Here is a 16,812-nt window from a genome sequence, read left to right as displayed (position 1 = left end):
TTTACAGACGCGTGAATGCAGTTGCTTGATATAAGAGTGAGGCCAAATATTAATATAGGAGCGCACGATGTCGATTGATTATATTCCAAACTTGTCCTCATCCATGTGGGGGATTTCAGTTGGCAAATTCTGCAGCCAATCATAAAGCTACACCTAAGCATCGCCCAATTGCCTTTCCATCTCTTTCCTTTTTCAAATTGTACCACAATTTCTCCACCTTTCCTTCAATCTTCGTCTCACTCTTACTTAGGCATTTCATCACCCATATCGTCACCACACACCATTGAAAATTTCATTTGTGTTTCTGGTTTTGCCCATCTTATTTTTGTGCTTTTTTTCATTTTACAAGTTGGATTTTTGTAAACTTTCACGGCTAGTGGCTCGGTCTTACTGAATTATTTTATTTAAATTGAATTAACATTTATGTCGTTATTTAGTGAATTTTAAGTATTAACTCATAAGAATTGACTTAACTTTAATTTCGATTCTGTTCAAACCAAAATCACTATACGAAGGTCTTGTGAATAGATATAGGTGAGAAATCATTTTTTTCCCCTTGCAAATCACATGCTACTGTATACAAATGCAATGTTGATAGTGAAATATGTGTACAGTGTTGCTAACTACTTACAACCAAACGATCCGCACTTTTTTTTTTGCAGCTTTAGAAAATCTGAACCCCTGAGTGTGAAGACCTACCAAACAGAAAGTAATAATAATAATAATAAAACCTAGAAAAGGGAACCATAACTTGTTTTTGTATTCTAAACCTTACGAAATCATTACCTAAATTAGTGATGTAATGCATGAGTTTATCTGCTGTCATTAAGCTATTACCAATCATAATCAATTAAACTGCCAAAAACAAAAAAAAAACAAAAAAAACAAAATTGGAGTTGCAACGTTTCTCCATTAATTCAACGTGTGTTGTAAATTTTCAAAGGTGTTGGTTGGTCTGGTAGAGTTGTTTGCTGCTCATAACCAATCAACTATTTTGTATTAGTCATAATAAACTTTGAGTGTTGAGGCAGCAAAGCAAAGCAACATCCCTTTCGACCACGAAACGAAATCCAATTTTAAAGGAGATCAATAAACCATCTTTAATTTTGAGTTTTTTTTTTTTACCGTTTTCTTTGATTCAGAGTAGAGTTTGGGTTTGATTGATGGTGTAATGCATAGGTCAATTGCTACGTGAGTTCTGCTGATTAATTAGATGATAAGCGAAGATGAATGCAGAGACTGCTTTGTACATTGTAATGATGATGTAAGATACATAACTTTGGGCTTTATTGTTAATTCTCAAGCTAAATGAGGCCCATCCCATTACTGTTAATTCTAAAGCTAATCTTATATTTAAAGGATGAAATCTTCAACTGAGATTCCATTACGTAAAATATACCCATGTGTAGAAAAATATTGTCACTTTGTTCTATCGAGAGAGCTAAATCCTAAAGGGTTCATTTCAATATGCACAGAAAAAATGAAAAAGGAAGAAGAAGGAAGATCATCATTTTATTTGAATCAAGTTCAAGATCTGCAATTGGGCTAGTTTTCATAGGCCCATTCCCATACTAGCAAGCAACTCATAAAAATTTGTTTTCAGTTTCTTTCCATGACCATCATCTGGTTTGGTCCAACAATCCTTTCACAAATGGTGACCACTTTACAACCGCTAAGTTTCCACACCGCAAAACTGAGCATCTGCTCTTCCAAGAGCAAGAAAAACAAGAAGCAAAAACAAGTTAGCCAAAATCAAAGCAACAACTCCCTCTCTTTCCCGAAAACAATCCCAACCCCCCTCATTATCTGCCATAAACCCCATTCCCAGACCAAGCTCCAAGCCCTCGACGCCGTCGTCAATGACCTTGAAGCAGCCATTGGTAAAGGCATAAACGTCGATACCGAAACTTTTGCTTCCCTGTTAGAAACATGCTATCAATTTCAAGCCATGGACTACGGTCTCCGAGTTCACCGTCTTATCCCAAGAAGCGTTTTACGTAGAAATGTAGGCATCTCGTCCAAGCTTCTTCGGCTCTATGCTTCGCATGGCTATATCGAGGAGGCTCACCAGGTGTTTGATGAAATGCCTAAGAGGGACGTGTCTGCTTTCGCCTGGAATTCACTTATCTCGGGGTATGCAGAACTGGGTTTGTATGAGGATGCTATGGCGCTATACTTCCAAATGGAGGAAGAGGGAGTTGAACCAGACCGGTTCACGTTCCCTCGTGTTTTGAAAGCTTGTGGGGGAATAGGGTTCATTCAAATAGGTGAGGCTGTGCATCGCCATATAGTGCGATTGGGTTTATTGAATGATAGGTTTGTGCTGAATGCATTGGTGGACATGTATGCCAAATGTGGTGACATTGTGAAGGCTCGGAAAGTGTTTGATAAGATTACTAGTCGAGACCACGTCTCTTGGAACACCATGCTCACGAGTTATATGCGTCATGGGCTTCTGTCGCAGGCTTTGGACATCTTTCATGAAATGCTTCATGAAGGGCACCAGGCAGACTCTGTTGCCATATCCACTATCCTCGGAGCTGCAGAGTCATCATTGGAGATTGTAATTCAAATCCATGGATGGGTAATTCGGCAAGGAGTTGAGTGGAACTTGTCTATTGCCAATGCCTTGATTGCAGCGTATTCGAATCATCGCAAGTTGAATCGAGCAAGGTGGTTGTTTTGTCATATGTCTGAGAGGGATGTCATAACATGGAATACTATGATTTCAGCTCATTCTAAAAGCCCGGAAGCCTTGCTGTTTTTTGAGCAGATGGAGAGTTCTGGTGCCTTGCCAGACAGTATCACATTCGTGTCAATATTATCGACTTGTGCCCATTTAGGTTTGGTGAAGGATGGTGAGAGGTTATATTCTGTCATGAAAAATAGATATAGAATTAGCCCAATTATGGAGCATTATGCTTGTATGGTGAATCTTTACGGAAGGGCAGGTCGAATCAGAGAAGCTTATGGTATCATAGTGGATGGAATGGAGTTCGAGGCTGGTCCAACTGTGTGGGGTGCATTACTGTATGCTTGCTACCTTCATGGCAATGTAGATATTGGAGAGGTTGCAGCTGAAAGGCTTTTTGAGCTGGAGCCTGATAATGAATACAATTTTGAGCTTTTAATTAAGATTTATGGCAATGTGGGTAGATTGGAAGATGTGGAGAGAGTGAGATTGATGATGGTGGAGAGAGGATTGGACTAATAGTCCCATCTCTGTAGTGTTGAGGTTTAATTCCACAAAATTAAAATCTCCTGGTTGGCTTGCCCCTAGCTCTAGCTGGCCTTGGGTCCTTCCTTCGTGGCTCAACATGGATCCTAAATGGCCTTGGGTCCTCCCTGCAGACAAGTGAATGTGGCTGCTCGTGGCTGCAAAACCCCACCTCACCTGTTCATCTCTTTCGTGCCTTCGTTATGACAGAGAAGACACATGAATTTATCTGCAAAAAGGCTTCAGAGGAAATGTGATTAAAAATTTTGTTCAGTAGATAAAATGTATAACTTGTAAATTTCCAACATAAGAAAAAATAAAATAATTCATTTTTCTTAACTGAAGAAACCATGGCATTAGTCCACAAGCTCCAGCCAGCAGTGCATGTAAAAGGACAGATGATTAATTAGGTTAATGTTAACCCAAAATCCCAGCTACCATGCAATAATATTTCAATTCATTTGCTATATAATATACTATAATTGCACATGTGCTGATTCAAATCTACCTGGTAAATTTATATCATAAATCCCCTTAGGTATCATTCGAGTATCTTTTTCGACAAGATGCTTCTACTATTATTTATTTTCAGCCTCTTTCATTATGACCTGGCATTATTGAGCTCAATGATTCACAAAAAATCGTACATCCCAACAAACAATTGGTCCTCGTTGTTCATGATCAATCGAAGACATTCTCTTCTCTTTGGCATAACCATGCTCATTAAAGCTGGAATTACAATGTTAATCCAATAAATTGTTCATAAACATGGCAATAAAGCTTGTTTTTTGAGGACTTTTTCAATTGAGAAAGACGATAACATAATAAACTCATATATACTACACGAATTTTAAGACTCACGTTCAAGACCTTGCATGGGGGAGCAATTGCTCTAAACCACTACACTAGTGATTCTTTTGCAAGGCAATAGCTTGCTTTATTGATAGGGACATCGTAGGTTTCAGCTCAAATGATTATTACAGAATATTACGTCCGCATTAATAAACATATGCTTATTACATCTTCTATTTAGCTGCAAATTTTGTGTTTCTTCTTAACCCTTGAAATAGGACAAGCAAAATATATATATATAAATATTAAGTTTAAATATCTTATCCCAAAAAAAAAAAAAAAAAATCATTCGTTTATATTATGTACAATTAATACCTATGCCAGTTTTTTCAACCAACTAGAACCTTGATGAGGGTATGTCGGCTGCAAATTGTCATATCTCGTGCTGTGAAGAGGCTTGAAATGTTTATGTTCATATCTCAACCTCTTCACAGCACTAGATATGATAATTTGCCAATAATGCAGTTTGGTGGGTCCTTATGGAGTGACAGAAGCAACCAAAAGCAGAGTTTGCTTATTTAGCAGCATTCTCTTCTCTTTTTTATTTTAATCTCCGCAGTGCTTCAAAATGGACATGTAGAAACAAAACCACTAGTTTTATATAATAATATCAATGGTAACAAATAGAGTTCATAATAGATGAAGTAAATCTTAGTGTCTGGCCTTCTGATAATCCAGTGACTGAAAAATATCATGTCGGTAAGGGATTTGAGAGCAGAAGCAGAAGCCAAAAATAATAGAGAGAAGGGGTGGGGCAGAGCTGCAAAGGACTTTGTCTTCCTTCAACTGAGCTTGTTGAGTATGAACTGGCAGGTAACCTTTTTTTTTTTTTCTCTTTGGTGGTTGATGAAATTTAATTCGAAGGTGAAACAAAAACAGAAAGCATTCCTTGCAGTTCATGTTCCTTTCACATTACTTTGGACAGTTTTTAAATTATGGGTTTCACATCTCCTTTTTAGTGTTTTAAAAGGTTTTGCTACCTTTCATCATTTTTCCTCAGCTAAACTTTGTCGTTTTGGTCGATTCGATTCCCCATTTCTCAACATCGTTTCCCATTTTTCAACATCGCTTGTATAAACAACTAGTTGTTTTGACCCCTCCCTTCACATTGCTTTCCCATGGAGGACTTTGAATTAGGTCAAATTGAACCCAAATTGTTTGCAAGTTAACAGGCACTGGTTGACGAGATGAAGCGCAGTGATCATGGAAAAGTCATATATCAGTCCACCAGTGACGCTACAGGTAGACAGTGTCACTTCGGCAGCTTATGTTTTATACGACTCCCTCCCTAAATCTTGTTGCATAATTAAAGGAATTCCAACATAATCTTTTTCATAATCCGTGATTCGTGGTCAGATTTGCTCATCATCACATCACATGAGGGGACACTAATTTCCTGGCCAAGTTTTTGTCCCCAATCAATAGCCTCCCAATATGTGGATCCCACGTTACTAGCAAAGCTCATCGATTTCAATTTTCTGCCCATAAAATGTAAATTAAGTCACGTCGGTGGCAAAGAGTTAGGTAATTGATTTACTAACTTAAGGTTGAAAAATACAGAGTGGCATGTGCCAAAGCTTTCATTTAGTTGACAAGGATTTTAGTGGCCCCTTATTTATTTATTTCTACCACAGCCCTTTATCTATCACACCCTTTCCGCTTTCGAAGACGCAAAGGAAGATTTTTATTTTTAAAAACAAATAAAAATTAAACCCAATACACGGATTGTTACACGGTGTACATAAATTCAGCATAAAACCCTCTATAAATATACAATCTCCTCACTCTCAAATCTTAACCTTCCCAAATCCAATCCCACTCTCAAATCCCAGTCCAAAGTTTGAAGCTTTTCTTCAATGGCTAGAGCCTCTTTTTTTTTGCTGCTACTTCCCATTTTCTACTTTGTTGGCACAGCCAACTCTACAGCCACAACAAGTGATACAAATTTCATAAAGAGCTCGTGCAGCGCCACCACCTACCCACAAGTCTGCATCCAATCCCTCTCTTCCTACGCCACTTCAATCCAGCAAAGCCCTCGGCAGCTGGCCCAGGCTGCCCTGTCCGTGAGCCTAACCAGGGCTCAAAAGGCCAAGACATTTGTGACCAAGTTGGCCAAATTTAAGGGGCTGAAGGCTAGGGAGTACGGAGCTGTCAAGGACTGCTTGGAGGAGATGGGTGATACCGTGGACAGGCTCAGCAAATCAGTCCAGGAGCTAAAGAACATGGGCAAATCCAAGGGCCAGGATTTCGTGTGGCACATGAGCAATGTGGAGACTTGGGTTAGTGCTGCTTTGACTGATGACAATACTTGCCTTGATGGGTTCTCTGGCAAGGCCTTGGATGGCAAAATCAAGGCCTCAATCAGAGCTCAGGTGCTTAATGTTGCACAGTGCACTAGCAATGCTTTGGCCTTGTGCAACAGGTTTGCCTCCAAGCACTGATGACAGCTGCAGATTCTGAATCTGAGTTTTTGTTTTTGTTTTGTTTTTTCTTATGTAAGAACTATTTTGATGTGGTTTGGTTTTGATATGTATAGTTCAGTCAGTATGTGATATAGAAGAGATGGAAAATATGCTTTAAGTGTTCTGAATCCTCTGTCTGTATGTGTGAAGCTATGAAGGCTGCTTGTTTTGGTATCTGGATTTTGGAACTTTTGAACTGTTTTAGACTATTTCAAGGGAGGCATGAAGGAACCCCATGTCCGTACAACTACTTTATTTTTCTTTTGGTAAAATAACAGTTGAACTTTGGCTATAATTATTTCCAAATTATGCTAGAATGCATGCGAGGACTTGTGCACAACTGTGAGAAGTTGAAGTATCGTGTGCGCAATTATGAGTCTTAGTTGTGTGTGTATGACTGTAAGTCGTTAATGCATCGTGTTCGTAATTATAAATTTTAATTTTACAGAATTCTAATGCATCAACTACTCACACTGATCTATTTTAAGCATCAATAATTTAGAATCGTTTGTGCGCATAAAGAATTAATACTAGTGATGAAAAGCAATAACTAAAAACAGATATGGATGAGTGGTGTTGACACTGTTGAGTGTGAAAACAAAATTGGAGAGCGTGAAAGGTGAAACTGTCGGGAGCGGACAAAGAGGGACGTTTGTGGGAAGTTGCGTAGTGACGATGACCACGTGAGAGAGTGAGGCTTTGAATATGAAGATGAAGAAGACCACGTGTCAACAATCTATTTACTACAAGGTGACTTCACATGCATTTGGTTTGGCCAACAAATATCTAATGGATGGGATTGAAGATTGGGGATTGGGTTTGGGACACCGCAACGAAGTTTCTGTCTTTATGCAATCCTTGAGCTTTTCCTTTTAACATATGAATCAAAAAGCAAGAGGATATAGATATATATATCTTAACCAAAAAGAAAGAAAAAAGAAAAAGCGAGACGACATATCATCTTGTTCCTTTCATGCCCTTCACGTTAAAAACACAGAAATTGGTAAATAATGGGTGGTGCAAAGTTTAGATATATTTCAATAAATATAAGTCAAGAATCGTGTCTTATCCACAGCCGCAGCTCTGGAATTTAGTTTATGCCTCAATAAAGTTTTCAATTCATGATTTCAGAATGAATTTTATTAGGCGTTCCTTTCCTTTCCCCAATCAGGTCGTATATAAATCTATCCATCTAGAATGGTGTACGTACGTAGGCAAATCGCAATGGCATGGGCACCCATCACTTATAATGACTTACCTTTCCTTTCACAATATATTATTTGAATATTTCAAGATATAAAAGAGATTCATGATATTTGGCTCTTCATGGTGTTGAAGAATATAAAGTTTCACTACAAATAGTATCGAGACATTTTGTATAAAATCTTACACATATACATGCCAGAATATGATGGTTAAATTAAAGATAGTATCGATATTAGTAAATAGTCAGTTGAACCTTAACACATGGTTTCCAAGGACGTTTGTGTAATTGTGATGGATGGTTGGGTAGTGCCACTGACCTAATGCAAGCATATTTTAATTAAAATTTCTAGAGATTCTAATTTCAATTAATTATAAGAGAACAAGTTCGAAAGGACTAAAAAAGATATCGAATCATTAGATCATGTATTCTCCATGTGATCATCCCCATTCCCATGCTTGAATTAATGCAAGAATATATCAATTTAAAATTTGACTTATAAACCCTTGCGCTTGGAGAAAACTCACATCACAAACCCGAGATGCCGTGTGGGAATTTTATCAATTACGAACTGTTTACCAACAAGAAAAACTGACGACTGTGCATAAAACTACTGTATTTACAGTCACAACACATTCATTTCATTTCTTACGTTTGCATAGCTGCTTTTTTCGAAATAAAAAACACTAATTATGCAAGATTAACCATTGCTTTAGTTCACTATTACTTCTATGACAACACATGCTTCAAGTGTAACTCTCATTAATTTAAAATAATTATAATCTAATTAAACAAAAAAAATTAAAACCGTGCGCCACTGTCAATAAATTGTTCACTTGTGTGATAGGAAGGACTAAACTGGTAAAATGCCTACATTTCATGTGCATTCAAGGCATAATATGGATATCTTGCCGAACTTGGAAGAAGAATGATGACTATCTATAAGAGGTTGATGACTAAAACTTATCCCCTTAAAAATGATGAGATTATAAGGGATAAGTTTTAATCATCAACCTCTTATGAATAGTCATCATTCAATTTCATCCTCCAAATCAGACAACAATATCCATATTATGTATTGATTGCACATGAAATATAATCACTTTACTTCTCTAGTCTAGCCTAATCCTCCCCAACAAACTAGCCCTAATATTAACTTGCATGCATGTCTTACATGTCGTCTTTGACTTTTAATTTCACCGAACGTTTGGCAAATAATTAAATTGGGCAATAATAGTTTAGCATTTGCATTTTACACTGAAAGATGCGGGGTTGGATTATTATAAACAGGGTTTTGGAATAATTCATACATGCATCAATGTGAACTCACATGGGAATGGGAAGATCTTCATTTTTTATATATTTGTTTTGAGAATACACGCATAGGAAGCTCTTATGCACCGGAAACAAAAATGTTAAAAGACAACTATAGAATAAAAGTTCTGTCGATCGCCAATTACTATAGATGGGATCTTTGATCAACATGGGGGGCTAAGGGGTTTGCTTATTTGTTATCAAATTGCTCAAAACTCCCTCTGTTGTACAACATTACATATAGTAGTAGTAGTATACAAACCACTCTTCCAACAGTCACAAAACCATTTCACACAACTTTTAATTACATTAAACACACACATAAATTATAAAATCTGTAAACTTTCTATATCAACCAAAGTAAAATAAAATAAAAAATAAAAAAAGACAAGGAAATACAAAGGGTATGGGTTGAACTAGTAAATGAGGCTGTCTATGAGAGAAAGAGCATTGCTAGCCAACCTAGCAGCATTCACAATGCTGTTCCTGATGGCGGTCTTAACCGCGGCGCTTACCTTCACACCATCAAATCCATCCGTGCAAGTAGCGTCATCCGTGATGACGGCGCTCACCCAAGTCTTTATATCATCCAATTGTAATTGCACGTCGGAACCCGAAACCCCCAAATTGCTCATGGAACTCACCGACTGTTTGAGCTCGTCAATGGAGTCCTTAATATTCTCTATACAATCCTTGACCACCCCTTTCTCGGATGGGGTTAATCCTGTATTTTTATAAAGCTTTGAAACTACGGAAGAGGCGTTTTTTGCTGCTTTTAGGGTAACGGAGAGGGCATAGGTACAAAGCTTTTGAGGATCGGATTTGACTTTGGAGGCGTATGAGGAGAGAGATTTGTAGCAAATGAGTGGGTATGTGGTTGTGTTGCAGGCAGTTTTGACGTAGGTTTTGTAGGTCTGAGAAGAAGAAGAAGTTGCCAATGTTGTGTGCATGTTTGGCATGAAGATCAATAGGAGAATTGGGAGGAGAAATGTGAGAGCATTGTGTGAATTTGAGGTTGGGGTTGTGAAATTTTGAGCTCCCATTTTTTATTTTCTTGAATTTATGGAACTGTGTGTGTTTGTGATGGGATGCCAGTTGCCAATTTATAGGCAACTCTCAGGTGACTTTGAAACTCAAAGCGTATTAAAAAATAAAAGATAAATAAAGTCCAAGCTAGCCATTTTATAAGTCCAAATTAAAAATCATAATGGCCCCTCTATTTTTTTAAAAATAAAGTATAAGCAAAAGATGATATGGCGCATGTTCATTTGCTAGCTTGAGTGTACGTTTTGGATCTTGCGCCAGACCCAACAGATAAAAAATAATTAAAATTTAAGAGCTAATAATGTAGATAAAAACATATGAACAAAAACAAGGGAGAATATCTTGGAGAATGATCCCAAAGGACCAAATAACCTATGTGCATAAACGGGTGCTAAATTGGTAATTCTTGTCAAAACATACTTAATTCAAAGGCTTACAACAATAGCCACCTTTGCACTTTTGAAATCAAAATTAAATCATTCTCACTCTGCCGGCTTAGAATACTTAATTGGTATAGATTGAAGAGACTTTGCTTCAATTTTAATATTGTTAATGTTTAAAATTGATTTAACTATCAAAGAAGCGTGGACATGAATTTAGTTAAATTGGCTAGAACGGATGTATTCTCCACTATGTATCCAAGTTCGAATCCCCTTTCCTGTAAAATTAAAATAGAAAATCACTTATATTAAAGAAAAACTATGAAAGAAGCATTTGAGGTTAATGTAATTGCAAGGAAAAAATGAGATGAAATACGTGAGGATATACGGAAAAGAAAGTGTATTGAATTTGTTTACTGGAAGTGAGGATATACGGCAGCATGGGCCTAAGGTGTGCCATGTGGCTACCCTAACAGATATGGACACGAATCATTCACGTTTCAGAAGTCAAAACCGAACAAGAACGTGCAGGCAAAACACATGTCCGCATGCATTGTAAGTGTAGCGTGAAACGCTGCTGGACGATAGGCGGTGTTTCTGTTGAGAGATGTGGACTTGCCTACGGTCTTGATTCTCTACGATTCTGCCAACTTCAACATTGCTGCAACCACAGGTGTCTAGCCACTTGTCATTTTCCACGTGTATGTTTGCATTATTTGCATTTGAATAAGAATCTTACACTTCAACGTGCGAGTGATCAAGGCGGCTACACTATGTACCCGTTAACTTAACTTCCAAATCCCATAATTTATGGAAGAAAACAGGGATTACGTTTTTCCGTTAATTTCTTGAAAACGTGTAGTAAAATAATGTAACGGTTCATCCAAATTCCCAATCATTTTTGTTGGCAAAACAAAATATTTAGCCCAATCCAGCTACAGAAAATTTAATCATTGCAATTAACGGGATCTAGGCTAGTAGTAGTGTCATGTGAGAAACCATCCTTTCCATTTTAGTTTAGACTATCTCTTATATTCATAAAACTTACACTAACGCAAAAAAACTAGACATAATTAGATACTAAACGATAGACTATTGATGAAACAAATTGTGCTTCGTATTTTTTTTGTCCGAGAACAATAACAAGTTATGTAACCCCCCAAAAAAACTTAGCCTCCTCTTAATATTCCCACTTCACATGACCATGATTTGTGGTGAATTAGTAGATAACATTCAACTAAGTTACCAGAAATGCATGTGTTTGAATTTCCGGTTATATGGGCTATGTAACAAACAAGTTCCAACTGTGTTACGTGAAAAGCATCGAAATTGGTTTGTTTATTGAGAAAATGGAACTCAATAGTTTAATTCGTTCATTATATTAAATTATAAAATGCCATCTTTTGACTTGTGCAATATTGCTGTTTTTAAAAGTTCATTTCTTTTCTAGTTTGCAGTCTGCACATGGTTTGGTTTGCTGTTGTTGATAATTAGGCCAATGAGCATCATAGATTCGCGTTGAGAAGGGATAGGCATAACTCAAGTTTTTGTTTTTATTTTTATTTTGTTTGGACCATCACGTGTGCTGTATCATCAATAAAAATCATGAAGCTTAGTTATAGAGTAGGCCCAAAGATGAAGCTTTGTTTTTGTCTGGGCCCAAATTTTTCTATAATCTTATAAAATTTAAATAAATAAATAAATAAGCATTTTTCTTACAATTTTAACTCAAGATTTATCCTCATGACATTTCTCAACACTTAAAACGTGTTCATATGCATAACAATAGATCCATAAAGTTAACAATTATTATACTTATAAACACGTGTCAAGTATTAAAAATAATCAGCCAAAAATATTTTCAAATAAAAAATAGTACCGTTTGGAGCCTTCCACTCCACTCCAATCAATCTCCACCTGATCTTGATTGGCCCTTTGGACTCTTGCATGCATTAAATCCCTTTTGGAGTGCTTCTTTTAAGGGGAGAGATTTTTATTGTTATACATGTCGACCAAAAACGCTCAAGTTGCAAAAATACAGATACACACAGCAGTCGACTGGCTCACCCATCAACTTTGGGTGCGATTGATTTGATTATGAAGGTTTAGATGAGTAGGAGACCAAGGCTCTTTTGTTTCACATTTGCTTTTGCTTTTAGACCCAAATCGACCAACTTGTTGCAGCAAGTTGAGAAACCAAAGAAACCAACTTGCTACTTCATATTATGTTAAAGAGTAGATGTATCTCGGCTTTTGGCCCCCCCGACAAGATTTTTCCATATTCATTTTGAGGCTGCTAGAATTTTTTATTATTATCATCAATATTATTTTATTTTAGGGATTTTGTTGTTTTTTTCGAACTTGGGTTCTATAAATTGGCACATTTCCCTCCCTACTCTCATCACTCCCTCCACTGCCTCCAATATTCAGAGACACAAAAATATCAAGATGGAGTCTTCTTCATCTTCTACACATTTTGCCACATGTTTTCTCACAGCACTTTCCATTAGTTTCTGCATAATCTCCTCAACCTCAGCAGCCAGAGACCTTGCACCAAAAACCAACACTGAATTCATCAAAACATCTTGCAGTGCAACAACCTACCCTAAACTCTGCCTCACCTCTCTCTCAAGCCATGCAAGCACAATCCAAACAAGTCCTAAGCTCATGGCTGGTGCAGCCCTTAATGTGACACTTTCCTCTGCCAAATCCACCTCTGCCGTGATGCTAAAACTCTCCCAAAGCCATGGCTTGAAGCCTAAAGAAGTTGGTGCCATGAGAGACTGCCTCGAAGAGTTAAGTGACTCGGTGGACGAGCTCCAGAGTTCTATAGCTGAGATGGGTAACTTCAAAAGCTATGATTTTCAGCTCATGATAAGTGATGTCCAAACTTGGGTTAGTGCTGCTTTGACAGATGAGAACACATGTTCTGAGGGGTTTGGTGGAAATGGGATGAATGGGAATTTGAAGACTGCTGTGAGAGGCCGGATTGTGAATATAGCACAATTGACTAGCAATGCCTTGGCTTTGATCAACCGATACGCCTCTGTTCATGGTTAAATTGATCTACTCTGCTCTGTTAAGATAATTACGAGGAAGATGCTTGCAATTGTTTTATAATTTTGATGTGTGGTTCTTAGATACTCAGATTGTATTACATATAAATAGTGTTGTGAGGGTGGTCTTGTTGTAATTGTACATTTTAAATGCTTGATCTACGAATCTATTGGTTTTCAAACTTAGATGGTGTTTGTTGACCTTTGTATATGTTGTATGGTAGCTCGAATATATAAATTAAACCCAAAAAGTAACTTGTAACCATCTGCTTGTATTTTAGGTGGTTTTTGCCTTTGCATATATATATATATATATATATATATATTTTGTATGCACGAATTGAAAAATGCTATTGTTAGTCGCGCATAACGTAACAGTTTCTCGGTACCTTATAATGGAATATATAGATTGAACCCAACAGGTAACTGGTAACTAAGGAGTGAAAGGGAGAAGATGGTGTGAAACCAAAAAACTTTTATGAGATGGTGACATGCTGCTTAGTTGTTTATGAAAAAAATTGAGGATGGGTATGGTCAAGGTCTCCAACTCTCGGTTGTCTTATTTGATTGAAAGAGCACATTTTCCATCATGGTGAAAAGATAGGGAACAAGAATACCTAATTTTTGCCAAGATGATATCATCAAAAACCTTTGATTGCAAGAAAACAAAATCCCAATAATTTACAAATATTAGGATCGACATGAAAAAACCACTATATTGGCTGCCAATCATAATGTTATTTTCATGAATTGAAATGTGGTCCAAACTAACACAAGTCGGGTTCATCAACTTGGCCAATAGGCAGCTCAGCTCTCACATGGTTGCAAGGATTCTGGATTTCCTCATAATTTAGTAGAATATAATAATAATAATATGCTGAACAAACACAGTGAAATCCCTCACAAGAAACTGTAAGAACAAACAACATAAAAAACAGAAGAAAAAACAAAAAAGATGACCAAGCCTTAAGCAGCAGGCGCCACTGATTCTTTCCTTGATATGTAGAGTAGGAAAGTAGGAAAAGTTTCTAACCAAGAAGCATATCCCTGATGGAATGAATTTGTAATTCAGATGCAACATCACTGATATCCTTTCGGTTCGCAGGGGATTCAACAGAACATGCAATTCCAAGTTACTCTTTGAGCCTTAATGCTGTCTTGTTCGGGAGATTCGATGCTGCCTTCTTGAAGAAGTAAATCTGCAATCTCTGTGACTCGATCGGGAAAAGCCGTCTTCACAAAATTATGAAGGTTCAAGCCATCACTAAACATGTGGTCAGTGGGTCTCCTTCCCGTAAACATCTCTAACAAGAGAATGCCAAAGCTGTAGACATCTCCACTACCCTGCAAGTGTAGGACTTCTAGATGTATACAACTACCAAGGCTATTGGGAAGTTCTCCTGATAACAAGTTATCAGAAACATCCAATGCACCTAGATTGTTCAACTTCCCAACCTCCATGGGAAGGGAACCAGTAAAGTGGTTTTTAGACAAGTCCAAATAGATTGATAAGGAAGGGAGGCCAAGAAGTTGTTGAGGTATTGGGCCACTAAAGTTATTTTGAGAAGCATACATTTGTTGCAGTCCAAGGCAACCCCCTAGCACCCCGATGCTTCCCTGAAGATTATTCCCTTGCATTCCCAGTGCGGATAACTTGGTTAAGTTTCCAAAAGAAGATGGAATGGTTCCTGATAACTGGTTGACTTGAAGATCTATTTCCTCAACCATTGAAAGCTTCCCAAAGTCTGTGGGGATGCTACCTGTGAAGGAATTTTCCCCAAGAGCCAAGAATTCCAAGTTGACCAGATTCCCTATCCCAGCTGGTATGCTTCCATGTAGCTTGTTTCTTTGAACCACAAGAACTTCAAGCGTGGTTGAGAGGTTGGCTATTGAAGCGGGTAATGTCCCGCCAAAATTGTTTAACCTTGTGGCATTGCACAAATCTGAGACAAATCTCAAGTCACCATGTTGACCGCTTCCAAGATGATTAAATTGGATGTTAAAATTCACAAGGTTATGAAGCCTTTCCAAATTTGGAACCTGTCCAGTCAGTTTGTTATTTGAAACTTCAAATGCCACTAGACTTGTGGCATTGGATATTGATGAAGGAATTGATCCCGTAAACTGGTTCGTGTGAAATTCAAATGTTTGAAGATTAGGAAGAGTTTTAGCCAAGTCCGAAGGAATACTCCCTTGAAATTGATTTATTGCTAGGGAAAAAATAACGAGAGCAGAGAGGTTATAGAAGGAAGGAGGGATAGTACCTGACAAGTTATTTGAATCCATTGCAAACCTTGTTAATTTTTTCAACTGGCCTAGAGAGGTAGGGATGCTTCCCAACAAGTTATTATAAGTAGCACCAAGTATCTCGAGAGACGAAAGGTTACCCAAGGAAGGAGGGATTTCTCCTGTGAAATTATTGGATTGTAAAACAAGTTTTTGAAGCTTTGACAAGGTGCAGATTTCTGAAGGAATCTTACCCACCAACCTGTTATCACCAAAATGGATAAAGATGAGGTTGATGCAATTGGATATTTTGGCAGGAACAGGGCCACTAAGTAAGTTTTGGTCTAGACGTAAAATCTTTAACCTATGCAAATGCCCAATTTCTGAAGGGATTTCATGAGTAAAGCTGTTGTTTTGGAGGTATAGTTCCCTTAGGAAGCTCAGATTTCCTATATGTGGGGATATGGATCCTGCCAAGTTTTGGGACTGTAGGTCTAGCATAGAGACCCTCTGATGCTGTCGACGACTGCAAGTGACACCGTGCCATAGACAAAAGTGGATGGATTCATTCCAGGAGCTCAAGAGTTGATGAGGATCCTGCTTTATTTGAGCTATGATGGCTAGCAGTGCCAGCCTATCCTCTCATTTCCTCCAAGTCCCAATCTGTACCGGTTTGTGGTTATGGGATAGTTCAAATGCATGGAGCTCCAACAACAAATGAACATTGCAGTAAATAGTGAGTGTGCTAAGATCAATTTAACAACCATTTTGATTTGGGTGATTAACAAGAGAGAGAGAGAGAGAGAGAGAGAGAGAGAGAGAGAGAGAGAGAGAGAGAGAGAGAGAGAAGAAGAAGAAGAAGAAGAAGAATTGGGTTGTGAAATTGCTAAGTTCCATTTGAGACATGGCAAATTAATTTATTACGACAGGAATGGAAGAAGCTACATCACAGCTAATGGTTGTGGAAAATTAGTAAAATATTATTATATGAGAAAAAAGTCCCAAGAAAATGAGGATCACAGTGGACTTGTTTTCCAATTGGTCACAACTGTTGTGG

The 16,812-nt window shown here is 37.7% G+C and overlaps 5 protein-coding genes across 5 annotated transcripts; 3 read left to right on the top strand and 2 right to left on the bottom strand.

Moving 5' to 3' along the window:
- On the top strand, positions 456-3,555 carry LOC18787016 (pentatricopeptide repeat-containing protein At4g25270, chloroplastic). Its single transcript, XM_007219257.2, has one exon. It carries the CDS (start codon positions 1,613-1,615, stop codon positions 3,209-3,211), a length of 1,599 nt encoding a protein of 532 aa, XP_007219319.2. The 5' UTR covers positions 456-1,612; the 3' UTR covers positions 3,212-3,555.
- Positions 5,838-6,826, top strand: LOC18784998 (21 kDa protein). Its single transcript, XM_007220413.2, has one exon. The coding sequence runs from the start codon at positions 5,926-5,928 to the stop codon at positions 6,508-6,510; it is 585 nt and encodes a 194-aa protein (XP_007220475.1). The 5' UTR covers positions 5,838-5,925; the 3' UTR covers positions 6,511-6,826.
- On the bottom strand, positions 9,070-10,181 carry LOC18785014 (21 kDa protein). Its single transcript, XM_007218346.2, has one exon. It carries the CDS (start codon positions 10,090-10,092, stop codon positions 9,466-9,468), a length of 627 nt encoding a protein of 208 aa, XP_007218408.1. The 5' UTR covers positions 10,093-10,181; the 3' UTR covers positions 9,070-9,465.
- On the top strand, positions 12,517-13,792 carry LOC18787621 (21 kDa protein). The gene has a single exon (XM_007218364.2). The coding sequence runs from the start codon at positions 12,922-12,924 to the stop codon at positions 13,531-13,533; it is 612 nt and encodes a 203-aa protein (XP_007218426.1). The 5' UTR covers positions 12,517-12,921; the 3' UTR covers positions 13,534-13,792.
- Positions 14,640-16,256, bottom strand: LOC18787355 (LRR receptor-like serine/threonine-protein kinase EFR). The gene has a single exon (XM_020557454.1). The coding sequence runs from the start codon at positions 16,254-16,256 to the stop codon at positions 14,640-14,642; it is 1,617 nt and encodes a 538-aa protein (XP_020413043.1).

Source organism: Prunus persica, chromosome G2 (genome assembly GCF_000346465.2).
Source record: "Prunus persica cultivar Lovell chromosome G2, Prunus_persica_NCBIv2, whole genome shotgun sequence".
NCBI classification, from domain to species: Eukaryota; Viridiplantae; Streptophyta; class Magnoliopsida; order Rosales; family Rosaceae; genus Prunus; species Prunus persica.
This window is presented reverse-complemented; position numbering and strand designations above follow the sequence as displayed.